The following is a 26,626-nucleotide window of genomic DNA, read 5'->3' as shown; positions in this document are numbered from 1 at the left end:
CCCGTACACACGACCGAGTTTCTCGGCAGAATTCAGCCAGAAACTCGGTCGGAGCTGGATTCTGGCGAGAAACTCGGTCGTGTGTACACTTTTCAGCGAGGAAGCCGACGAGGAACTCGTCGGGCCGAAAAGAGAACATGTTCTCTATTTTCTCGTTAGTCAATGGGAAAAGTCGGCCCGCCGAGTTCCTCGGCGGCTTCCACACTGAACTCGACGAGGAACTCGATGTGTTTGGCACGTCGAGTTCCTCGGTCGTGTGTACGGGGCCTCAGATTTTTTTTGCCATTTGTGTCCCATTGTGAAAACTTCACTTCCTGTCTCATAGCCAAACAGGAAGTGAGAACAAATCCCTGCAGATTAAGGGAATTCCTTGGGTCACCAGAACTAGTGACCCCATTGGAAGATTTCCTCTCTATTACTTTGCTGGGAACAACCCAAAATTGTATTTATTTTTTTACTTTCACTTTCAATGGACACATAGAGAGGGTGACTCTTTTTAATGGGGGCACTGATACGTGTTCTAATCACTCTGTACTGTATCCAAAAACTTTTTTTTTTACCTTTAGTCATACGTTAATGAGAACCATTTGAACAGCACAGGAAATAGCTTAATAACATGGCAAACTATGAAACACATATCATAGCTCTGACAAGTCCATCTCGTTATGGATTAATATACCTAATTTACCAGGTTTTATTTCTTTGGAAGGATCTTACCTATAGAAAAAGGCAGGAGTTACCCACCTGTACCAGCTTTATACTATCGACATACTCAAATCCCTTCCAACAATTTTGAATATTGTAAAACTGAATATTCCTTACCAAAACATATGTTCTTTGGATACCTACAGCTTTGTCAGACTCTCAGTTGCAAAGGAAAACATGTGAATTTAAACATGGTACCACAAACATACAGTAGGAGAGGCCTAAATTCTCAAATATATGCTATGCTACTTGCAACAAACACTGCGACTGCTTTGCTGTTGTGCAAGTTAATACAAAGAGTATACTGGACACATCAAATTCCCACTCTGTCCTCGTTCTACCACTGGACAGGAAGATTACACATGTTCTGGAAGCATCCAAAATTAATAAGATATTGGCAGGAATGGCCATTGAGATACAATTCTCCCCAGACCCATTACTGGCCATTTTAGGAAACACAATCTCTGTGTCTGGCTGGAAAAACTATTGAGAAAAAGAAAAGAAGGAGGGTGCACCGACCTAGTGCATTACCAATATAAAAGTTTTATTAAAGATATATAAAAGCAATGGTACTACTCACAAACGGGCATAAATAAAAGGCTTTTCTATCAGTCAAACTGCATCCCTTGGCACCTGCGAACAGGACCTGACGACGGGAGGATCAGATGGTACCCCAAACGGCTGAACGGCTGACGCGTTTTAGGGCTGTACCCTTTTCTTTAAAGCGGTCAGTGGGTCTTCTCTCCTGTGTGCCCCTAAATATATGCTGCAAATATAATGCACTAGGTCGGTGCACCCTCCTTCTTTTCTTTTCTTTTTCTAGTTATATGAATACCCATTGTTCTGAGGAGGGCTGCAAGATTTTAGACTTTGCCTTAATTCAAAGAGTGAATCACACCACCAGTGTATAGCGAAACATCAGAGCGCAGGAGATTATTGATTTGGAAAAGCTATTGAACATCTTTGGTTGTCCCCCATCCCACTACACTGCCTTACCGGGTGGACAAGGTGAAATTGATACTTATAGCTAGATTCACAGAGATTGCCTTAACTTTAAGGTGGCGTAGCTTAGCGTATTTACGCTACACCGCCTTAAGTCAGAGAGGCAAGTACTGTATTCTCAAAGTACTTGCCTCCTAACTTACGGCGGTGTAGCGTAAATGCGGCGGGCGCAAGCTCGCCTAATTCAAATTCGGCTAAGGGGGCGTGTTTTATGTTAATATGCTTTGACCCGACGTGATTGCCGTTCTTTCCTAACTGCGCATGCGCCGGGCGCCTACATTTCCCAGTGTGCGTTGCGGCTAAGTCTAAGTCCGCCGCACAGGCCTATTGATTTTGACGTGGACGTAAACTACGTAAATCCCTATTCACGGACAAATTACGCAAACGACGTAAAATTTTCGAATTTCGACGCGGGAACGGCGGCCATACTTAACATTACTATTCCATCTATTTGATGGAATAACTTTAGGCGGCCTATCTCTTACGTAAATGGCGTATCTGTACTGCGTCGGCCGGGCGTACGTTCGTGAATAGGCGTATCTAGTGATTTACATATTCTACGTCGACCACAATGGAAGCGCCACCTAGCGGCCAGCCAAAATATTGCAACCTAAGATAGGACGGCGCAAGCGTATCTTAGATAGGTTTAAGTGTATCTCTGTTTGAGAATACACTTAAACCTAGGTCGGCGCAGATTCTGGGCCAGATTCACAAAGAGATACGACGGTGTATCTCCAGATACACCGTCGTATCTCTGACTTACACTGCTCCTATCTATGCGTCTGATTCATAGAATCAGTTACGCATAGATATGACTAAGATCCGACAGGTGTAACGTTTTTGCGCTAGCCATCCCTAGGGCTCTGGTAAGGAGCAGTGTGTACTGTGGTGGTGGTCTTTTTGTTACACTGTTGGTCTGCCAGTCACTGGGTGATATTTACCATTAAGTGTTCCATACAGTATCACACTATTGTTTGTATATTTGTTGTTTTTCTTCTTGGACACTCTGCTGGAGAACCTATTGTGAGGATCCTAAAGATTCCGATCCCCTGTGCAGTCCAGGTGTGTGGCTGCTTGCTTGGCCTGATCCTTAAAGCGGATGTGCCACTAAAACAATATATTAAAAGCTAGCAGCTACAAATACTGCAGCTGCTGACTTTTAATATAAGGACACTTACCTGTCCTGGAGTCCAGCGGTGATCGCAGCAGAGGATGAGCCGATCGCTCGTCACCCTGCTGCTCCCCCCTCCATCCACGGTGAGGGAACCAGGAAGTGAAGCGCTGCGGCTTCACTGCCCGGTTCCCTACGGCGCATGCGCGAGTCGCGCTGCGCCCGCCGATTGGCTCACACGCTGTGTGCTGGGAGCCGAGTGTTCCCAGCACACAACGGGCGACAGACGGGATGTGACGGAATGCCCGTCTTTCGCCCGTATCGTGTGGCCGGAAGTGGGTGCAAATACCTGTCTTTAGACAGGTGTCTGCACCCCCCTCCCCCCTGAAAGGTGTCAAAAGTGACACCGGAGGGGGGGAGGGTTCCGATCAGCGGGACTCCACTTTAGGGTGGAGGACCGCTTTAAGGATCAATCTATCTGGTAAGGGTCATCAATACCAGATATTTGTGATCCATGTTCACCGTTTGATTCCTTTCCAGATTTTTCCACCATCTTTGAACAAATCACCTATGTTCTTGTTCACTCACATAAATGACTTATGATTTTTATTTTTTTGATCATAGTTATCATATTTTTTGTCAAGACTTTTCAGTTTTTATTATTGAGAAAAATATTTTATCATAATTTTTTCTTTTTTTAGCACTGGACTTTTTTGATTTATTCCCTCAATACGGGACACATACCACCATTATATTTGTTAGCGCAACTCCACCTTTTTCTATGTGTTACACCGTCGGATCTTATTTTCAATTTAAAAATGGCGCCGGGGGCGTTCCCGCTGATTTACGTTGAATAATATGTAAATCAGCGAGATACGCAAATTCACGAACGTACGCGGACCCGACGCAGTGTTACGACGTTTCCGTAGCGGCTTTCCCGGCGTATACTTACCCCTGCTTCTATGAGGCGCAGCCAATGTTAAGTATAGCCGTCGTTCCCGTGTCGAATTTGAATTTTTTTACGTTGTTTGCGTAAGTCGTTCTCGAATACGGATGGACGTCGTTTACGTAAGCGTCGAAACCACTAACGTCCTAGCGACGTCAGTGGGAGCAATGCACGCCGGGAAATTCCGCGGACGGCGCATGCTCATTTAAATCGGCGCGGGAACGCGCCTGATTTAAATAGTACACTCCCCCTAGCCGCGGAATTTGAATTCCGCCGGGGGATTTACGATCCGCCGCCGCAAGTTTGGAGGTAAGTGGTTTGTGAATTACCCACTTGCCTCCCAAACTTGCGGGAGCGGATCTTAAATCAGGTAGATCGAGCGGATCTAAAGATCCGCTGATCTACGTGAATCTGGCCCTCTGAGTTAGGTCGGCGTATCTACTGATACGCCGACCTAACTCTTACTGAATCTAGCTATATATCTAAAAAGGCTGAGTACCAGTGAGGAGGTGGAAAACACAAATTTGACATTTGAAAAACTTTGGAATGAGTGGCTGAGAGATTCCATGCTAGCACCCCATCACTGATATTGGAAGTATTGTTTGGAGGCGGCACTTTACAGAATTGCACAATGACTGTATCTTGACACCCACACTAGATGTGTTTATTGAAAGATGTTTAATTCTTAATTTATTTTTGTTCCTGTCACAGAATTAATATCTAGAATATACACACTTTGGCCTCATGCACATAGGCAGTTTGCCCATTTGCTATTCGGCATTAACAACTTACAGTGCATTGCCATACCTCCCAACATTTTGAGATAGGAATGAGGGACACCTACTATCAAACGCATCTAGGCATAGGACAAGTACTTAAAAGAGAATTAACCAAAGAAAAAGGTAAATTAAATCCACAAGTGCTTTTTTTCTACCCTTACTATTCCTTTATATTGGCTTTTAAAATCTACAAATGCAGCAATTTAGATATTGGATGAAACACTTTTTGAAAGATAAAACGTGCATTTTATATACAATTATATAGATCAGACCAAAAGGAGGGAAAAATGAGGAGGAATGAGGGACAGAGGGACATTGCTCCAAATCCGGGACAGTCCCTCAAAATCAGGAAAAGTTGGGAGCTAAGCATTGCTGCTAACGAATGTATAAATAGGGTATGTGGAAAAAAATGACCTGCTACTTCCCTCTTTTTGCTTTATTTTATGATAGCATTTTATTTTAATCCCAAAGTGTAAGCATATTTGTTCTTCTTTAATTAAATCATACTCTGTGTGCTCTTCTTTATTGTGTTTATTTCTACTCTGTGAGGCTGGACATACACTATACAATTTTCTTGTTCAACTTTCCTTTAGATTTACCAAAACCATATAATAATATGAGGTCAACCCCAGACCCTTTCAATTTGTATGAAATCAGACAGACCTTCCCACTACATAGTTGAAGGTAAATCTAACAGAAATTGAATAAGAAAATTGTATAATGTAAGGCCAGTCTTAAGGAAACACAAAATGTAAGGGATTGTTCTTAAAAAGTAAAAGTTCCTCTGATGATTAATTACCTAACATCTGTCTTTTAATTCTTTTTTTTTTTTGCAATCCCCTGAATAGAATACAATAATTGAGTGAGAAGTATGTATTGCTTGACAATCAGGCTCTAGTCTAATGCATTGAGCAATGTTTTCATAAGGCATGATTATACAAGTGGAGATCACAGGAGGATTCACCATGATGGAGAAGGCTTTGATGGAGAAGGCTTGGGAAGGTAAAATGACACATGAGCACAGATTATCAATGTTACACCCCCATCCTGGCTATATAGATAGTGGCAGGTAGCAAACATAAGACTGGCTGAACAGACATGCAGAAAACGTACATAGGTTGGTAAAGCACTTTAAATGGTTATACACATGTATACATACCGGCAGTGGCGCCCCCTCTAGCTCCTGCACCGCCACTGAATACAATACATGGATTCATGCATTGCATGAATCCATGTATTGTCGTTGCCGCCCACTATTCAGATGTCTGGCCCCCTGGTGAGCGTCGGCCATCTGCATAACGGCAGCTAGTTGGCTTTGGAAGTGCCTATCAGAGCCAGCAGCTCTGATAGGCTCAGGCTGTAATCGGCTTCCAAATAGTTAACCAGGGGACGCACGGGGAGTGCGATCCCTGGTTAACACTGACAGGCGTCTTAGCCAATCAGGTTCACCAGTTCTGGTTACCGGTAACCTGATCGGCTGAAGCGTCTTCGAGGGCGGGAGAAGACATCGAGGGACGGTGGAAGGAGGATGGTTGACCCCAGAAAGGTAAGTGCCAGGCGGGGGGGGGGGGGGGGCAATCTGGCAGCATGTTACAGGGCACAGTGGCGACAATTGATGGCACAGTTGGTGCGTTTTGCATTGGGGGCAATCTGGCAGCATGTTACAGGGCACAGTGTCGACAATTGATGGCACAGTGGGTGCGTTTGGCATTGGGGGCAATCTGGCAGCATGTTACAGGGCACATTGGTGACAATTGATGGGCATAGTGGTGACAATTGATGGCACAGTGGTAACAATTGATGGCACAGTGGCTGTGTTTGATGGCATGGCACAGTGGCTGCGTTTGGCATGGCACATTGGCGACAATTGATGGGCACAGTGGTGACAATTGATGGCACAGTGGTGATAGATGATGGCACAGTGGCGACAATTGATGGCACAGTGGTTGCGATTGATGGCATGGCACAGTGGTGACAATTAATGGGCACAGTGGCGACAATTGATGGCACAGTGGCTGTGTTTGATGGCATGGCACAGTGGTGACAATTGATGGGCACAGTGGCGATAAATGATGGCACAGTGGCTGCGTTTGATGGCATGGCACAGTGGCGACAATTGATGGCACAGTGGCTACAATTAATGGCATGGCACAGTGGCGACAATTGATGGCACAGTGGCTGCATTTGATGGCGCAGTTGCTGCATTTGATGGCACAGTGGCTGCATTTGATGGGAACAGTGGCTGCATTTGATGGGCACAGTGGCTGCGTTTGATAGGCACAGTGGCTGCGTTTAATGGGCACAGTGGCTGTGTTTGATGGGCACAGTGGCTGCAATTGATGTGCACAGTGAGGCTGCAATTGTTTTTTTTTGAGCCCCCCCAAACATTTTGAGCACCAGCCACCACTGCATACCGGTGTGTGTGTGTATATATATATATATATATATATATATATATATATATATATATATATATACATACATACACACACACATACATACATTTGTATGCCAAAACTATTCTTTCTGTTGACAACTTGGAGACATCCAAATATGTTTATACATACCTCTTTTTTTCTTTTTTCTTTTTCTTTTTTTCCTCTCTAAAAAATATTAAGAGTTGAAGAAATTCTGTGTCTTTGATGTAACAGTGGAATCTCATATTTTACATGCTACAATATTTTAAACATTATATACACATAAGCAAAAGCATGCTTGTAATACTTAATCATACAAAAATAACACATTTTTGCAAGTTTTTTAGAAATTCAATTTTTAAGTGCTTTTATGCTTGAAGTTCATAGTCATACACACTAGAGAAAGTGAAGGAATTTGGAAAGGGTAATTTCTAGTTTATCATTTATCAAAATATGCATGTGTAGCAAGGTCTTCAGCCTTGTCCAGACTAATGAAGACCTCCAAAGCCAAAGATAGCTGACATCCTTCAAAATGTAGTGAGTTGTGAGGCATAGTGGGTGCAAAGATGGTGAAAGTCATTGGGTTTTAGATATTTCGTGGATGTAAAAGAGGTTTTATTTCTTTTGATGGTCTTTTTGTATTTTTGGGGGAAAGAGAGTTAGGGCCAGGACACCCTTAAGTAGTTATAGATTCAATTGGCAGACTCAGACTTCAATAGGAGGAATGCTGTCTCCTCCTAGGGTAACAGCCTTTAAAAGTTCCTAACTCGAACGTAACAGTCCTTTCTGCTCCACTACAACTGCCTCTTGTAGTTCTTTAACACTGAGCTCCCGGTCTCTCTAGATCCTATGATTCATTGACTCTGAATCCCTTGAGCTCCTCCAAGGTTGGTGTTGGTAATTCCCTCACGCGTCACCCCTGCTTCTCTGTTGGGTCCCTAGCTTGGCACTCCAGATACTTCTCAAACTTCACCCCTGCTAACCGTCGAGGTCCCTGGCTTGACTCACAAGGCTGCTCTGCAAGCGTCTCCTCCGTGGGTTGGGTCCCTGACTTGATTACTATCTGAAGTTTCCAGATTCTTCACCGTGCCCATACTTTCTTCAGTTACTCACTGTGGTCCCTGTTAAAGGTGGTTGGTCCCTTTGAGGTGACAGCTTCCCTTCTACCTCTGACCACTGACAGGTTCTTCGGCCATTAGAACTGTCAATTTTGGCTGGAGTGCAAGCCGTAGTCCCAACCTTGCGCTGCCCTCTTACTTCTGGATAGGCCCTCACACAGCCTGGCAGCCAGATGCCCATGGGATAGGCCCAATCTCTGGCCTAGCAGCCTGGGGCGTATGACGCATGTCCACCCAGACAGCCGTCCAGGTGGCACAGAACATAGATAACCAGACCTCACCCGAATATATAGGTTCTCCCAGCAGGTCAAGGGATTCAAGAAAACCCATGCTCAATGGCTGAGATACCCCATATACTCATAACCTGACCTTGGGTTGCCCTTCTCATATCTAGTACCACCAAGTACTCAGCCACCTAGTGGTAGAAGAGAAAAGTGCAACAAGGCCAAACTTAGGGAGAAATCAATAGATCTCTATCAATCGACCAAGATAACTACTGTTGGCAAGTAAATTTGTGAGGAGCGCCCTGACTAAACCCCAGGGTGCTACACATGTACTACACATACAGCAGACGTTTTCAAATTAAAATATATGAGCTTCTTTAGTTGATGAGTGAGGAAACGGGTCATAATTTGCTCTGCAGGTTGGCTTATTTGTAGGGGTAATCCAGCCCTCTTCTGAATAGAAATTTCCATTTTGGAGCAGGTTCCCCTCCCATCCATGCTCTGGACAAGTATACATTCCTCACCAATCTTCAGGGGGATCCAGTCACCAATTAATTGGATCTGTAAGGCAGGGCTTTTACAGTGCAAATTTCTTCCCTGCAACCAAGGGTTGATTTCCCTATCAACACAGACAGTGGTAACAGGGGAATCCCTCCTGCCGATCTATTGTCTGCTCTTGGCGAGTGGGAGACATTCTGCCTGCCCATTAACGATTTGAATCTTCTTGCTAAACCGGCCATGTATGGCTGGCCTAAGTATGCACTTCGTTATGGATGTGCCTTGTCATCATGACTTATAGTGTATGTAAACCTTAAAATTAAACATCTGCTATTTGTCCCCTCTTTGCCTGGTAGAGCTTTCTCAGAATATATGTGGTTAAGTCTGTTCAGTAAGCACAGAGCAGTCCTGGTTCCTGTGTACACTTCGTTATCTCAAGGAGAGTAGTTAGCCCTCCTAGTTCTTATTTTCAGAACTACAGAATGATTAATGTTAAAAAGATCTGAAAGTAGGAGGACTTTAGAAGTTTTGTTAAAACTGGGCAGGGCCAGCACCAATCGGTCCACAAAATATCTGCATGTTCTTAGCCTACAACAGGACTCCTAAGCTGAGCGTAATTCTGACACATCGAGGGGTATTTTTCTGTACTTGAAGTGACTTTAAAGGGATTAACTATGGAGTAATGTTCATGTACTGCTAAGATGTTTTACAGTATTTTGCCCTGATATATGCTTCAACTACATTTATTTGGACTTTACTAAATCCTAATTAGCATGTAATGCAGAGCAGCCATACAACCAAAAAAAGTTACCAAAATAAAAATGATTATTTGTACGGGATATTGTTTTCTATCATTTTGGATTGCAATTTCTCTCTTATAAACTATTTGATGTACTCATTGGCCCGGATTCACATACATTGGCGCATATATATGGCGGCGTAGCGTATCTAATATACGCTACGCCGGCGCAGCGCACAGAGGCAAGCACTGGATTCACAAAGCACTCGCTCCCACTCGCTCTTAAAGATACGATGGGTTTCCTCGGCGTAAGTGGAAGTGGGCGTGAGCCATGCTAATGAGGTGTGACCCCATGCAAATGATGGGCCAAGCGCCATAGAAGTACTTAAAATGAATGACGCATGTGCCGTCCCGTGGCCGCATCCCAGTGCGCATGCTCAGAATCACGTCGAAACAACTGCCTAAGATACGTCGAATCACTGCCTATGACGTGAATGTAACCTACACCTAGTCATATTCACGTACAACGTAAACGACAAAAGATACGACGGCTTGTGTTCCCTGGTCCATACCTTTGCATGAGTTGCGCCTCCTATATGGGGAATAACTTTACGCCGGACGTACGACTTACGTAAACCGTGTATATTATGCCCTGGGCGCAACTACGTTCGTGAATCGGCATATCTACCTCATTAGCATATGTGTATAGAAAATCAATGGGAGGGGCAAATGCGCCCAGCGTAAATATGCGCCTACGATACGCCGGCGTAGGAAAGTTACGTCGGTCATAGGAAGCCTATTTTCAGGCTATCTAGTTTTGTGGGCACGGCGCACAGATACGACGGCGCATATTTACACTTACACGGCGTATCTCGAGATACTTCGGCGTAAGTGCTTTGTGAATCCGGGCCCTTGTCTTTAGAAATGATTACACAAGTTGGAAAATAGGTTCTGCTGATCGTCCCTTTTCTGTTGGTGGTCAAGGACCATTTTATCTAGAATATTACACTTGTCATTTGATTCATTGCACTTTCATTTTCTTTTGAATTCGGGGGAAGATTTAACATGTGTATGGACAGCCTGAGATTGTTCAAATTCCTACATTCTTTGTCACCTTTCAAAAGCACATCAGGATACTCACTCATCTTTGTTGTTGTTGTTGTTGGTGTTGCTACAGACTGCGGTAGTACCAGGAAGGTGCTGCTCCCTGTGGAAAATACAGAATGTTATTAAAATTACTTTTCATTTACAGCCTGCCGCTACTATTCCTTTCTAAAACTGTCACAACATTACTGTATGTCATTGGTTCATTCATTTTTTTCAGAATTCTGCATAGAGTTCAAATTACAGACATCTCCTGCAATAGGTGTTTAATTTTTGGTAGTTTTCAAAAAAATTTGGTGCAGTTTTTTCAACAATACCGACTGATCATGTGATGATAATACAAACAGATGCTTCCACTTAGCAGTGTGTTTGCTTGCCAGCAATGCAATAATATGTAAAGGACAATAACGTAAAATTTGCAATAAAGTCTGAGGCCGCGCACACACGTTTTGCTCGTTGAGTTCCTTGTTCGGCTGTCAAAAAACTAGTCGAGCCAAATGTTCCCATTGCCCAACGAGGAAATAGAGAACATGCTCTCTTTTTGGCTCGACGAGTTTCCCGACGGGTTTCTCGGCGAAAAGTGTACACACGACCGGTTTTCTCGGCAGAATACGTCTCCCATCGAGTTTCTTGCTGAATTCTGCCGAGAAAACCGGTCGTGTGTACGGGGCCTGAATTATACATACCTGTGTAGCGATGCAGTCACTGCGTGTACTCGGTTCTTGGTTGAATATATACTGTGGCATTTTGTATGTCCTTCTGTATGTAAGCCATCGTTGTCCACTTCTTGATTATTTAGTAAACTGTATTTGAACCAGACAAATAATAGAAACCAATGTTACATCAATCATATTGTACTCAAGCAATGTTTGACTGTCTTGGCAATACATTTTTCCTTCATGCCAGGCAGGGTTTGCATTAATGTTTTCGATAACAGTGGACCAAATCTCATTAGAGCTTATTATCATTATGTCACCAGAACACCCAAACAATGTTTTTTTTCTTCCACTGATAAGATGTGTATACATATCCATAGCTGGCATTAAAGCCCAACTAAAACCCCCAAAAAATGGATAGAGCAGGGAAGGGTTAAAAGCTCTGTTAAAATATATTCCTCAGTTGCCACTAAGGCTATAAAACCACTTTGTATGCACCAACAGAACTCTCTCTACAGAGAACAGAGTTGTGGGAGGGGCCAGCAGCCCCACCCACTGCTAATTGCCTGCAGAAAACTACAGAAAGGGGTGGATACAAGACCAGTCACCCTGCACAAACAGAGCTAGCAGCAGTGAGTGGTCTGTATTATTTATTTATTTATTTAAGGTACTTATATAGCGCAGTCAATTTACACAGTGCTTTACATATACATACATGTATTACAGAAAGCTCCTGCACAGAGGCAACATTTCACACTGGATTATTGCACAGATCTGAAATAAATACACAAAGAAAACTAAGATTCAAGGAAGAATGCACTTGCCTCTTGTATTTAGACAACAATTGCTTATCCTCGAGTTCAGCTTTCCTAACACTTCCTCCACTGGGTACCGGCTATCTTGTACAGTCTAATGTCGGTGCTGCCACAGGCAGGGGTAAGAACAACAGGGGGATCAGAGGACCCAGTGGAGACAATGGGCCATGTAGGGGACACAGAATGGAGCAAAGTGGGCTGGATCAATGTTGGGCAGAATGGTAGGTGGCCAGTGTAGTGACGGGGGTCAAATTTTGAGTGAATGGCTACGATCAGCGACTTTTCAGCCAGTGAACATAGCTATTCAGTTGACCACGACAGTCAAGGAGACCATTCTATTGAAGAGACCATTGAGCTTAAAGTGTTACTAAACCCAGGACCTTGCATTCACTATATCTGATCTCCCACAGTACACAGAACATGGAAATGCAATTATTTTAGTAAATATAAACTGCTAAATACCTTTTCTCATCAATAGTATATAGCAGCCTTAGGACTTCTATCAGTATCTGGTTAAAACTTGTAGGAGGAATTTCCATACTTCCATGATTGTCCTATGAGGCTGCAGGACCCCTGACCGTCTGTCTGGACAGTGCTGATTGGCCTTGTGCTGATCACATGCACCCTCCCAAGAAAAAAAACCTCTCGGCCGGTTCCTGCTAAGCTGGCCGAGATTCGAACCATGTATGCAGTTAGTTGACCTTCTTTGCAAAAAAATGTGCATTTTTAAAAATAAATCCTGCACACTCTTTCTCCAGCTCTCTTACCTTGCCTCTGTATAGGCTTTCTGTTAGAAAGCTGTAGGACGTGTCAATGGACTATGAGTGCACTAATTACCACAATCATAGTCAACTGAGAACTACAAGTTTTTTTTGCTTGCTACAATTCAAATCTTACAAATATGTTTTATTAGGTTCCGTTTTCTGACTTGCCAAGATGAATACTAAACAATGTTTTGTTCCACATTTGTATCTCTTGTAGTGTTGCTCACGAATATTCGTATTGCGAATATTCGGCTCGAATATGGCATATTTGAGTATTCGCGATATATTTCGAATTTCGCGGTGAATATTCGCTATTCCGAATATTCGAATTTTTTCAATTTTATTTTTAGAACAGATCACATCCTAGAGATAAAAGAAAGGGACAAGATGCGCCAATCTGAATGCAGTAAGCCCAAATTTAATAGATAAAACAAATTGATATACATATAAAATGCCTACTCACAAACAAAAGTAGATGGTAGGCAAAAGAGAGATGCAGATGATCAACGATGAGATGCGTGCCTGGAGTCATGCGGTGGTCTCGACTTGCGGGCATCCAGAGTACAGACTGTAGCTAGCTGTTGGTAATCGGTGTCCGGGGACAGGAACACTGGAGAGCCACAGAGGATGCGGCGTGCGCTTCACCGTGGAGCGCAGCGTCCCGTCGTCGCACCGGAAGTGACGTGGAGGTCCGGGCCAGCCAATGGGATTACGCGCTTCACAGCGTCAGCTGTTTCTTCAGATCCATGCTGTCCATAAAGGACAGACGTATTAAAAAGGAAAAGGAAGTGCTGTGATAGGCTGGCGGCAAGCATCAATCAACAACATGGACTAAATTTGACAGAGATGACAAATATATAAACACTGAGCCAGCGCAATGTACAATGCAACCAAACAACAATATTAATATATAAGACGAACATCTTGGGGTATTTTAAAGCTCACATAGAAACAAAGTATTAGAAATGAGAAAAGAATTATTAATGGATAGGCATGATTGAAGTGCATGTATAACATAAGTATGTAGTATATATAAAAACTGGGAAATGTATATAAAAAAGCTGGAATCCTTTTTTAAAAAATCTATATATATATATATATATATATATATATATAAAAAGATCATTCTTAAAAATTATTTTAAAATTATTTAAAAAAACAAATTATATTTGAACTTATCAGAAAGATATGCTATTTTAAAAGGAACATCTCTAAAAAATGTCTATAGAAAAATATATACATCTATATATATATCTACAAAAATATGTATAAACATATATACACACATATTGCTAATAATGGTGTTGCTCACGCAGATGCAAGCACATACAAGGCCAGACATATATGTAAATGTATATATGCGTACTCTCCACTTCTCCACTCCTAATATAGCAACAAAAAGAAAAACAATAGGGCACATAATTACTGTAAATATATGTGCAGTGAGTATCTGAAAACGCAAAAAAACATCAAATGATATTGTTAGTGTCAATTTCTTCGTTCAAGCCATACGGCGACATAGTGTTAAGAGAATAGATCCAATAAGTCTCTTGTTTGCATAAACATTGGAATCTTTCTACTGCTGTGGGGGTTTCAGGAATTGCTTCAATAACCCAAACTTGCAGTAGAGATGTATCACAGTGATGGTGGGAAGCGAAATGGCGTGCTACACTGTATTTGGGATTAGCTCCTTGAACTGCCCGCCTATGTTCGCCAAATCTCGTGCGAAGAGGCCTGATAGTACGGCCAATATATAACAGGCCGCAAGGACAGGAGATACAGTAGATGACATAAGTAGTCGAGCAGTTATAGAAAGAATTCAGTGTATATGTCTTATTATTAACTATAAAATTCTTCTTGCCGTGCGGAACATTAACACAGGCCAGACATTTTGATTTTTTACACTGATACATCCCAATCAAGGGGATAAGGGTAAGTTGTTTAAGTCTTACTAATTTTGAATTATCTGAAGGTTTAATTTTACTGGGCGCAATCTTGCCTTTAATATTGGGTGCTCTACGGTAAGCAAATTTAGGTGAAGGGGTAATGGAAGAAGATAGATGGGGGTCCTGAGTTAAAATAGACCAATGTTTTTTGAAGATCTTCTCCATTTTTTTGTGTTTGGCATGATATTGAGTAATAAAACGAGTAATTGGTACTGTCGTGATTTTTTGAGGTGGAGGTGGAGGGTCACTCAAATACAAGTCACAAGCATTTTGTACAAGGTTAGGGGGATATCCCTTAGAAATGAATTTGTCTTTGAGGTTAGAACTCAGTACATTGTAATCTTCAGGTCTGGTACAGTTTCTTTTGAGTCGATTGAACTGGCTCTTAGGAACATTATTGATCCATCTAGGATGGTGACAACTAGAATAGTGGAGATATGAGTTAACTGCTGTTGGTTTAGTGAAATTCTTCGCACTGATAATCTCATTATTATGGAAGAGCTCTAGGTCTAAGAAACATAATGAGTCCGGGTCACTTACTGAGGTGAAACTAAGGCCAAAGGAATTATCGTTGCAATAAGCCACAAAATCACTAATACTAGTAATAGGCCCATCCCATATCATGATGATATCGTCTATGTAACGGCCATAGAACACCATATTTGCTGTAAATGGATTGTTCTTATCAATATAATGGGCTTCCCATAGACCCATGGTGAGGTTAGCATAGCTAGGGGCAAAGTTCGCGCCCATAGCTGTGCCCCTCTTTTGCAAGTAAAAATCGTTATTAAATTGAAAGTAATTATGTTCTAAACAAAACCTGGTAGCTAAAAGAATAAAGTCAATCTGTTGTGAACTTAGGTTAGAGTCCTCTTTAAGGAAGTGTGATACTGCCTTGAGTCCTACCGAATGAGGGATGGAAGTGTATAAAGAACATACATCCAAGGATACCCAATGATATGTAGGCTCCCAGGAGTAGGGGGATAATAGTTCTATTACATGGGTTCCGTCTCGAAGATATGAAGGGAGGGCCTGGGCCAAAGGTTGTAGAAAATGGTCTATGTATAAAGAGTAGCTGGTGGTAATGCTGTCCATAGAAGCCACAATTGGGCGACCAGGTGGATTATTAATATCCTTATGAATCTTCGGTAGATGGTATAAGTAAGGGACATGAAAAAATGGTTTAAGAAAAAAGGCTGCCTCCAATTTGGTTAATATACCGTCAGCAAGTGCCTGTTTTACAAGGTCACTGGATTCCAAGGTAAAAGTGGGCAAAGGATCAGATTTTAATTTAGTATATGTATCTTTATCAGAAAGTAACCTTTTAGCTTCCAGCATATAATCAGATTTGTCTTGAATGACTATCCCCCCTCCCTTATCAGCAGATCTAATAATAATGGTAGAGTTAGTACTGAGGGTCTGTAACGCTTTGTGTTCCAATGGAGTAAGGTTCTTACAAAAATTAGTTTTTTTGGGAATATCAGGTTTACATAGTTCCGTAAGCTCCTTAAAAACTACCTGATAAAAGGTAGAAAGGTAAGGGCCCTTGGATTGGGTAGGGTAAAAAATGGACTTAGGTCGAAACTGAGTATGTACTATAGAGCGAGGAGATTGAGTGTATTGGGACCACACTAAAAAATCATCCTCGTCTCTATCACCATTCCAAAGATCACACAGGTCATTTAAGGCCTGAAGGTCAGCAGAAGTATCTACAATTGATGTAGTATCAGGAGGCACAACGGGTTCTGGGAGAATGTCATAGGTACCTCTTCTATGTGCTTTCTTTTTGTGTGGGAAGGTACATAGAAGAGGTACCAGAGGAGGTAGGGGCAAACATAGACTTACATCTTCCACGTCCAGACAAACTACGGAAACTGTAAAAATATACAATTTATCCTCTATCATTTTGAATACGCAAGAAACATCATTACTCGCTAAAGGGCTACATTTCGCTCCTACTTTTTATCCCAATTCTTTTACCATGTTTAAAGACCTTAATAAGTTCATTCGCAATCTTACCTTAAAAAGACATTTTAATATGAAAACCTATGACATTCTCCCAGAACCCGTTGTGCCTCCTGATACTACATCAATTGTAGATACTTCTGCTGACCTTCAGGCCTTAAATGACCTGTGTGATCTTTGGAATGGTGATAGAGACGAGGATGATTTTTTAGTGTGGTCCCAATACACTCAATCTCCTCGCTCTATAGTACATACTCAGTTTCGACCTAAATCCATTTTTTACCCTACCCAATCCAAGGGCCCTTACCTTTCTACCTTTTATCAGGTAGTTTTTAAGGAGCTTACGGAACTATGTAAACCTGATATTCCCAAAAAAACTAATTTTTGTAAGAACCTTACTCCATTGGAACACAAAGCGTTACAGACCCTCAGTACTAACTCTACCATTATTATTAGATCTGCTGATAAGGGAGGGGGGATAGTCATTCAAGACAAATCTGATTATATGCTGGAAGCTAAAAGGTTACTTTCTGATAAAGATGCATATACTAAATTAAAATCTAAACCTTTGCCCACTTTTACCTTGGAATCCAGTGACCTTGTAAAACAGGCACTTGCTGACGGTATATTAACCAAATTGGAGGCAGCCTTTTTTCTTAAACCATTTTTTCATGTCCCTTACTTATACCATCTACCGAAGATTCATAAGGATATTAATAATCCACCTGGTCGCCCTATTGTGGCTTCTATGGACAGCATTACCACCAGCTACTCTTTATACATAGACCATTTTCTACAACCTTTGGCCCAGGCCCTCCCTTCATATCTTCGAGACGGAACCCATGTAATAGAACTATTATCCCCCTACTCCTGGGAGCCTACATATCATTGGGTATCCTTGGATGTATGTTCTTTATACACTTCCATCCCTCATTCGGTAGGACTCAAGGCAGTATCACACTTCCTTAAAGAGAACTCTAACCTAAGTTCACAACAGATTGACTTTATTCTTTTAGCTACCAGGTTTTGTTTAGAACATAATTACTTTCAATTTGATAACGATTTTTACTTGCAAAAGAGGGGCACAGCTATGGGCGCAAACTTTGCCCCTAGCTATGCTAACCTCACCATGGGTCTATGGGAAGCCCACTATATTGATAAGAACAATCCATTTACAGCAAATATGGTGTTCTATGGCCGTTACATAGATGATATCATCATGATATGGGATGGGCCTATTACTAGTATTAGTGATTTGGTGGCTTATTGCAACGATAATTCCTTTGGCCTTAGTTTCACCTCAGTAAGTGACCCGGACTCATTATGTTTCTTAGACCTAGAGCTCTTCCATAATAATGAGATTATCAGTGCGAAGAATTTCACTAAACCAACAGCAGTTAACTCATATCTCCACTATTCTAGTTGTCACCATCCTAGATGGATCAATAATGTTCCTAAGAGCCAGTTCAATCGACTCAAAAGAAACTGTACCAGACCTGAAGATTACAATGTACTGAGTTCTAACCTCAAAGACAAATTCATTTCTAAGGGATATCCCCCTAACCTTGTACAAAATGCTTGTGACTTGTATTTGAGTGACCCTCCACCTCCACCCCAAAAAATCACTACAATACCAATTACTCGTTTTATTACTCAATATCATGCCAAACACAAAAAAATGGAGAAGATCTTCAAAAAACATTGGTCTATTTTAACTCAGGACCCCCATCTATCTTCTTCCATTACCCCTTCACCTAAATTTGCTTACTGTAGAGCACCCAATATTAAAGGCAAGATTGCGCCCAGTAAAATTAAACCTTCAGATAATTCAAAATTAGTAAGACTTAAACAACTTACAATTATCCCCTTGATTGGGATGTATCAGTGTAAAAAATCAAAATGTCTGGCCTGTGTTAATGTTCCGCACGGCAAGAAGAATTTTATAGTTAATAATAAGACATATACACTGAATTCTTTCTATAACTGCTCGACTACTTATGTCATCTACTGTATCTCCTGTCCTTGCGGCCTGTTATATATTGGCCATACTATCAGGCCTCTTCGCACGAGATTTGGCGAACATAGGCGGGCAGTTCAAGGAGCTAATCCCAAATACAGTGTAGCACGCCATTTCGCTTCCCACCATCACTGTGATACATCTCTACTGCAAGTTTGGGTTATTGAAGCAATTCCTGAAACCCCCACAGCAGTAGAAAGATTCCAACGTTTATGCAAACAAGAGACTTATTGGATCTATTCTCTTAACACTATGTCGCCGTATGGCTTGAACGAAGAAATTGACACTAACAATATCATTTGATGTTTTTTTGCGTTTTCAGATACTCACTGCACATATATTTACAGTAATTATGTGCCCTATTGTTTTTCTTTTTGTTGCTATATTAGGAGTGGAGAAGTGGAGAGTACGCATATATACATTTACATATATGTCTGGCCTTGTATGTGCTTGCATCTGCGTGAGCAACACCATTATTAGCAATATGTGTGTATATATGTTTATACATATTTTTGTAGATATATATATAGATGTATATATTTTTCTATAGACATTTTTTAGAGATGTTCCTTTTAAAATAGCATATCTTTCTGATAAGTTCAAATATAATTTGTTTTTTAAAATAATTTTAAAATAATTTTTAAGAATGATCTTTTTATATATATATATATATATAGAGATTTTTTAAAAAAGGATTCCAGCTTTTTTATATGCATTTCCCAGTTTTTATATATACTACATACTTATGTTATACATGCACTTCAATCATGCCTATCCATTAATAATTCTTTTCTCATTTCTAATACTTCGTTTCTATGTGAGCTTTAAAATACCCCAAGATGTTCGTCTTATATATTAATATTGTTCTTTGGTTGCATTGTACATTGCGCTGGCCCAGTGTTTATATGTTTGTCATCTCTGTCAAATTTAGTCCATGTTGTTGATTGACGCTTGCCGCCAGCCTATCACAGCACTTCCTTTTCCTTTTTAATACATCTGTCCTTTATGGACAGCATGGATCTGAAGAAACAGCTGACGCTGTGAAACGCGTAATCCCATTGGCTGGCCCGGACCTCCACGTCACTTCCGGTGCGACGACGGGACGCTGCGCTCCACGGTGAAGCGCACGCCGCATCCTCTGTGGCTCTCCGGTGTTCCTGTCCCCGGACACCGATTACCAACAGCTAGCTACAGTCTGTACTCTGGATGCCCGCAAGTCGAGACCACCGCATGACTCCAGGCACGCATCTCATCGTTGATCATCTGCATCTCCCCATCCTGGTCTTTTGCCTACCATCTACTTTTGTTTGTGAGTAGGCATTTTATATGTATATCAATTTGTTTTATCTATTAAATTTGGGCTTACTGCACTCAGATTGGCGCATCTTGTCCCTTTCTTTTTGAACCTTTCAGAGCATTGCTTCTGCTTCAGGTGCTGCCGCTAAGTGTCCTCCACAGCCATTTATACTACAATTTATTAATCCAGGACTTTCATGGACATTATTAGTATTATTGGACTTCATTATTAGACTTTTTTATACCTCAGCTTATTTTGTTTACTCTATTGGATCGTGCGCCACATATCCTCTCTTTTGCATATTCACATACTAGAGATCTCCATCGACGTCTAAAAGCATTGCTGGTATGATTAGAGACCTTGGGCCGAGTAGCTGAAGCAATCATTTTATCTTGCCGAAAAATCGCAATGCGATTATTCGGCAATCGGAATATCGCGCGATTATTTTCTCCGCCCTTCTTTTGCATCAGAGCCAATCAGAGTGCTCCTACCGCAGTTGTCGAAATTCCGCAATAAATATCGCATTCGCATTTTGCGAAATTTCGATAAAATATCACGAATATTCTGAGCCAATCAGAGGGCTCCTACCGCAGTTGTCGAAATTCCGCAATAAATATCGCATTCGTATTTTGCGAAATTTCGATAAAATATCACGAATATTCTGAGCCAATCAGAGGGCTCCTACCGCAGTTGTCGAAATTACGCAATTATTTTCGCATTCGCAATAGCGAAATTTCGCAAACATTTTATTTCGATAAAATATCACGAATATTCGAATTTAGCGAATATTTCTCGAATATTCGGCTATATATTCGTGATATATCGCAAAATCGAATATGGCGTATTCTGCTCAACACTAATCTCTTGCCGATTACAAATGTATTGGCATCTCATACTGTGGTACTGAGACAGTACTGTACACAACATCCCATCATCTCATTGCTTGAAATAAACCTGGCGCACAAAAAAATGATTTGTTATCGATATTTATTATGATATAGATGTAGATTTCATTAAGCACTTCCTAGCTTTTAAGAATTCAATCTGTAGAAATAAATGTCATGTAGGCTGTACCTGCATTCACCATTTTCCATTCTTATGATCTCTTCATCCATGTATTGTATTGATACTTTTGGTACTGCGCCATAAGTATGGTGAGTATTGATTACCTTGGCCATTGTAATTTTCTTTCTAATAAAGAAAAAAAATCAGTACACATATAAAATGATATCCTAACATAAATATTGAATTTCATAATTTATTAGTCATACACCATTTTAAAACAAAATATACATACAAAAAAGAACCAAAAAGCTGTAAGCTAAAGTAATTCAGTATTAGCTTGGCAAAAAAATAGTGATAGTAAAAAAGGGTGGGGTGTTGGGTTGAGAAAAGAAGACAGAAGGCAAATGTGAAATCGTGTGTAATGGATTTGCATATACTGGGCCAGATTCACAAAGAGATACGACGGTGTATATCCTGATACACCGTCGTATCTCTGACTTAGGCCCGTCGTATCTATGCGACTGATTCATAGAACCAGTTACGCATAGATATGCCTAAGATCCGACAGGTGTAACTGTGTTACACCGTCGGATCTTAACTGCAATTAAAAAATGGCCGCGGGGGGCGTTCTCGCTGATTTACGTTGAGAAATATGTAAATCAGCGAGATACGCCAATTCACGAACGTACGCAGGCCCGACGCAGTGTTGTTACGACGTTTACGTAGCGGTTTTCCCGGCGTATACTTACCCCTGCTTCTATGAGGCGCAGCCAATGTTAAGTATATGATAGACAGGGGGATGTAGTGGCGCTTGCAAATACTAAAAACCGACAATAATTTAAAACAATAAAATATTCTAAACAATGATTCCTAAAGTATGAGAGTGAGTCCGTCCTCTACTGGGGAAAAAATGTGTTCCACTCGAGGTGTATGCCCAAAGAATACCATCCAACATCAATAATTAGATGTGGAAGGAACTGCAAGTGAATAAATAATGAAATCCAATGGATAAAAGTGCCTGACTGGCCGCACAGTTTACATGGGATAATAATCCTTTTTTAAAAAATATGTGTCATAAATCCTTAAAGTGCTTGATAAAAAACAAGTGCAAAATGCTATTAAATAAAACAATAATAGCAGTGAATGAAAGCTCCAGCTTTCCTGGAAAGTGGTAAATTACTAATTAGCAAACACATGCAGGAAAAAACAACAACTGAAAAGAAGTCCAAAAATGCAAGTGTCCTAAAAACCTAAACGGTTCAATCATAAAACTGTTGTTTTTTTGTGCGATGAAAAAAATATAATAATATAATAATAAATAAAAAATAAAAAAAATATAAAAATCATAAATAATAGTCCAAAAACAGATAGTACAATATCACTGCAGGATTAGTGATAGTGAATAAAACTATATCCAGTGCACAATCAAGTGATAATGATAATATTAAAAATAAAGTCCAAAGTGCAAAGTGCATCTGTGCTCCATTCAACAATTCAGATGATCAGTGGTTAATTCAGTGAAGACTTGTTACATTGTGCTAATATGTCTGTGAATCAAACCAGCCCGATTTTCCTCAGTGTGGGGACTTTTATCCATTGGATTTAATTATTTATTCACTCGCAGTTCCTTTCACATCTAATTATTGATGTTGGATGGTATTCTTTGGGCATACACCTCGAGTGGAACACATTTTTTCCCCAGTAGAGGACGGACTCACTCTCATACTTTAGGAATCATTGTTTAGAATATTTTATTGTTTTAAATTATTGTCGGTTTTTAGTATTTGCAAGCGCCACTACATCCCCCTGTCTATCATATGCTGTCAGTGCGTGAGTACTATTAGTTGTGGCTGCTGCTTGATTGTAACTTTTAATTTATTTGTACCACTATATATTTTTTTCCCGGGTTAGGCTGGTTTGCGCATTAGTTCCCCCCTTGTTTTTTACAATGTTAAGTATAGCCGTCGTTCCCGCGTCGATTTTTGTTTTTTTTACGTTGTTTGCGTACGCCGATTCTCTAACCCGCTCGTCGCAAGTTACGCTCACGCCGAAACCACTGACGTCCTAGCGACGTCAGTGGGAGCAATGCACGCCGGGAAAAATCGCTGATGGCGCATGCGCATTTAAATCGGCGCGGGGACGCACCTGATTTAAATAGTACACTCCCCCTAGCCGCGGAATTTGAATTCCGCCGGGGAATTTACGATCCGCCGCTGCAAGTTTGGAGGTAAGTGTTTTGTGAATTACCCACTTGCCTCTCAAACTTGCGGCAGCGAATCTTAAATCACATAGATCAAGCGGATCTAAAGATCCGCTGATCTATGTGAATCTAGCCCACTGTATTTTAACCACTTGCCACCCGCCAATGACATATTGACGTCGGCAAAGTGGTTGTAGAATCCTTGTGAATTCTGAATTTCTGAGCCGATGCGCGCCCCCGGGGGCACGCATCGCGGCGATCGTTGTTGCAGGGTATCAGTCTGACACCCCGCAACACCGATCAAGGTAAAGAGTCTCTCACAGAGACTCTTTACCACGTGATCAGCCGTGTCCAATTACGGCTGATCACGATGTAAATAGGAAAAGACGGTAATCGGCTTTTCCTCACTCGCGTCTGTCAGACGCAAGTAGAGGAGAGCCGTTCGGCTGCTCCTGTGACAGGGGGGGGTTTGTGCTGATCGATTATCAGCACAGCCCCCCCGAGGATGCCCACTGGACCACCAGGGATGGCCATATAGACCACCAGGGATACAAAAATAAAAATAAAAAAGGATGCCACCCTAGACCACCAGGGATGAGGAGGACACAAAAAATGGATGCCAATCAGTGCCGCAATGGATGCCAATCAGTGCCCACAATAGGCATCACTGATTGGCAGGCATTGTTTGGCACTGATTGGCATCCATTAGTACAACACATACAAAAGTGCCCATCTATGCCCATCCGTGCCACCTATCAGTGCCCATCCATGCCACCTATCAGTGCCCATCCATGCCGCCTATCAGTGCCCATCCGTGCCGCCTATTCGTGCCCATCCATGCCGCCTATCTGTGCCCATCTGTGCCACCTATCCGTGCCGCCTATCCAAGCCCATCCATGCCGCCTATCCGTGCCGCCTATCAGTGCCCATCCGTTCCGCCCATCAGTGCCGCATATTAGTGCCCATCAATGCCACCACATCAGTGCCGCCTCATCGGTACCCATCAGTGCCGCCTTATCAGTGCCCGCCAGTGCAGTACCATCAGTGCCCATCAGTGAAGGAGAAAACGTACTTATTTACAATGTTTTATAACAGAAACAAAAAAAAAAAATTTCTAAATTTTCGGTCATTTTTTTATTTTTTTTGCTGAAAATAAATATCCCAGAGGTGATCAAATACCACCAAAAGAAAGCTCTATTTGTGGGTACAAAATGATAAAAATTTAGTTTGGGTACAGTGTAGCACGACCGCGCAATTGTTATTCAAAGTGCAACAGCGCTGAAAGCTGAAAATTGGTCTGGGCGGGAAGGTGTATAAGTGCCCTGTATGGAAGTGGTTAATATAGTCAGCAATAACATATTTGTTCTTTTTATTTCAAGTAAATATTATATATTGCACAATAATATTTAGCATTCTTCATTTTAGCCTGCATTTGGCTCCTTTTCACATGGTTTCCTCTATTTTGTTTGCAGTGCTCAGTGGCTCATGTTGAATTTTACAAACAGAAGTGGATAAGGAGTGACTTAAAGCGGTAGTTCACCCTCACTTGCATCATTTTTCCATCGAGACAGGCATTGTAGCGCGAGCTACAGTATGCCTGTCCCGATTTTTTTACCCCCGTACTCACTGTGTACCTGTACGATAAAGATTTCGGCTCCCGCGGGGAATGGGCGTGCCTAGGGAGAGGGAGGATGATTGACGGCCGGCCCTGGCACGTCACTCTCCCCGAAGACAGCTGGAGTAGGTCTCGGGTCTTCACGGCGCCTGCGCACAGGCTATGCGCAGGCGCCGTGAAGAGCCAAGCCTATTTCGGCTATTTCCGGAGAAGCGTGACGCGCCAGAGCCGGCCGTCAATCATCCTCCGTCTCCATAGGCACGCCCATTCCCCGGTATCTTCGATCTACGAGTACAAGGTGAGTACGGGGGGTAAAAAAATCGGGACAGGCATACTGTAGCTCGCGCTACAATGCCTGATTTTATGGTACAATAAAAAATTTTTTTTTTTTTTTCGTTCATAGGGTGAACCCCCGCTTTAATCCAATTTATGTTCTTCAGTTGGCTTCATTTAGGCAGTCAGCTACTGCTATGCTCTCTCTTTACCTAACCACAGTGCACTTAAATATTTTTAAAAAAATTACCAAAACATTATAGTTTTCTTTAAATGGGCATTAAATACTACCCATAGAGTCAACATAGAGGAAATAAAGAACGGAGTCTAAATGCATACAACTGGTAAGTAAATGGGTTAGAATGAGCTAGAAAATAAATCAATGCATGGCCATTCAACTCAGCACATACTGTATAATGGTTTTATAAATGGCTTATATGCTACCTAGAAGGTTATGTTGAAAAGGTAATCCTCCACTGATTCAGTATGTGCAGCACAATAAAGCTTTCTTAGAACAGAAGTTTTTCACATTTTTCATTACATCACATATCTCAAAAATAAGAGTCTTCATTTGTTATTTTTGGAATATGTGGGGAAATGAGAGATGTGATTCCCTCTGTTTCTAAGAAGGCTCTACTGTGCTGTATTAGTGATTTATAAATAAACGCATTTAATGCATTTACCGAATGTAATAAAACTTGTGCAACCCTAGTTGTTCTCAGGAAAGAAGCAGCAGTCCCTTTGCCTATCAGTAATTAAGGGCCTAATCCTCAAAAAACCGGCGCAACGTAACTTTTGCCATTTAAGTTACACCGCCGCAAAATCTCTAACTAAGTGCCCGATCCACAAAGCACTTACCTAGAAATTTTGAGCGGTGTAACTTAAATCCGGCCGGCGCAAGGCGTTCCTCTTCAACTGGGGGCGATTCCCATTTAAATTAGGCGCGCTCCCGCGCCGGCCGTACTGCGCATGCTCGTGACGTAATTTTCCCGACGTGCATAGCGCAAAATTACGTTACGCCGAGCTTTGTGGATCGCGACGGGTCAATAAAGTTGCGTCGCAAAAAAAAAAAGATATGGTGGAAAAAGAAAAATTCAAAACAAAAAAAAAACGCGTCGCTGGACAGAAGGGTCTGCTTTTACAAGGTGTAAACAGTTTACACTTTGTAAAAGCAGCCCTAATTTTACACATGCAACTTAATACTTACAGAGAAAAAACGAAGCTGAAAAGCTTTGTGGATCTCCGTAAGTGCTAATTTGCATACCCGAGGCAGCATTTCAACGCGAAATGCCCCCAGCGGCGGCTGCGGTACTGCATCCTAAGATCCGGCAGTGTAAGTCCCTTACACATGCCGGATCTTCTGTCTATCTCTTGGAAACTGATTCTGTGGATCAGTTCCAAAGATAGAAACAGGGATACGACGGCGTATC

At 41.6% G+C, this 26,626-nt stretch overlaps 1 protein-coding gene across 1 annotated transcript in view; it reads right to left on the bottom strand.

The window, feature by feature from the left end:
- CNGA1 (cyclic nucleotide gated channel subunit alpha 1) overlaps positions 1 to 26,626 on the bottom strand; it is an 86,399-nt gene that overhangs the window by 25,134 nt on the left and 34,639 nt on the right. The window contains exons 2-5 of the mRNA XM_040334966.1: positions 21,178 to 21,294; positions 11,330 to 11,446; positions 10,681 to 10,746; positions 7,111 to 7,146 (exon numbers count right to left, since the gene is read on the bottom strand). Coding sequence (XP_040190900.1) covers positions 7,111 to 7,146; positions 10,681 to 10,746; positions 11,330 to 11,446; positions 21,178 to 21,281 — 323 coding nt within the window. The 5' untranslated portion in view covers positions 21,282 to 21,294. The remainder of the gene's footprint in view (positions 1 to 7,110; positions 7,147 to 10,680; positions 10,747 to 11,329; positions 11,447 to 21,177; positions 21,295 to 26,626) is intronic.

The sequence above is a fragment of the Rana temporaria genome, chromosome 1 (genome assembly GCF_905171775.1).
Source record: "Rana temporaria chromosome 1, aRanTem1.1, whole genome shotgun sequence".
In the NCBI taxonomy this organism is placed as follows: domain Eukaryota; kingdom Metazoa; phylum Chordata; class Amphibia; order Anura; family Ranidae; genus Rana; species Rana temporaria.
This window is presented reverse-complemented; position numbering and strand designations above follow the sequence as displayed.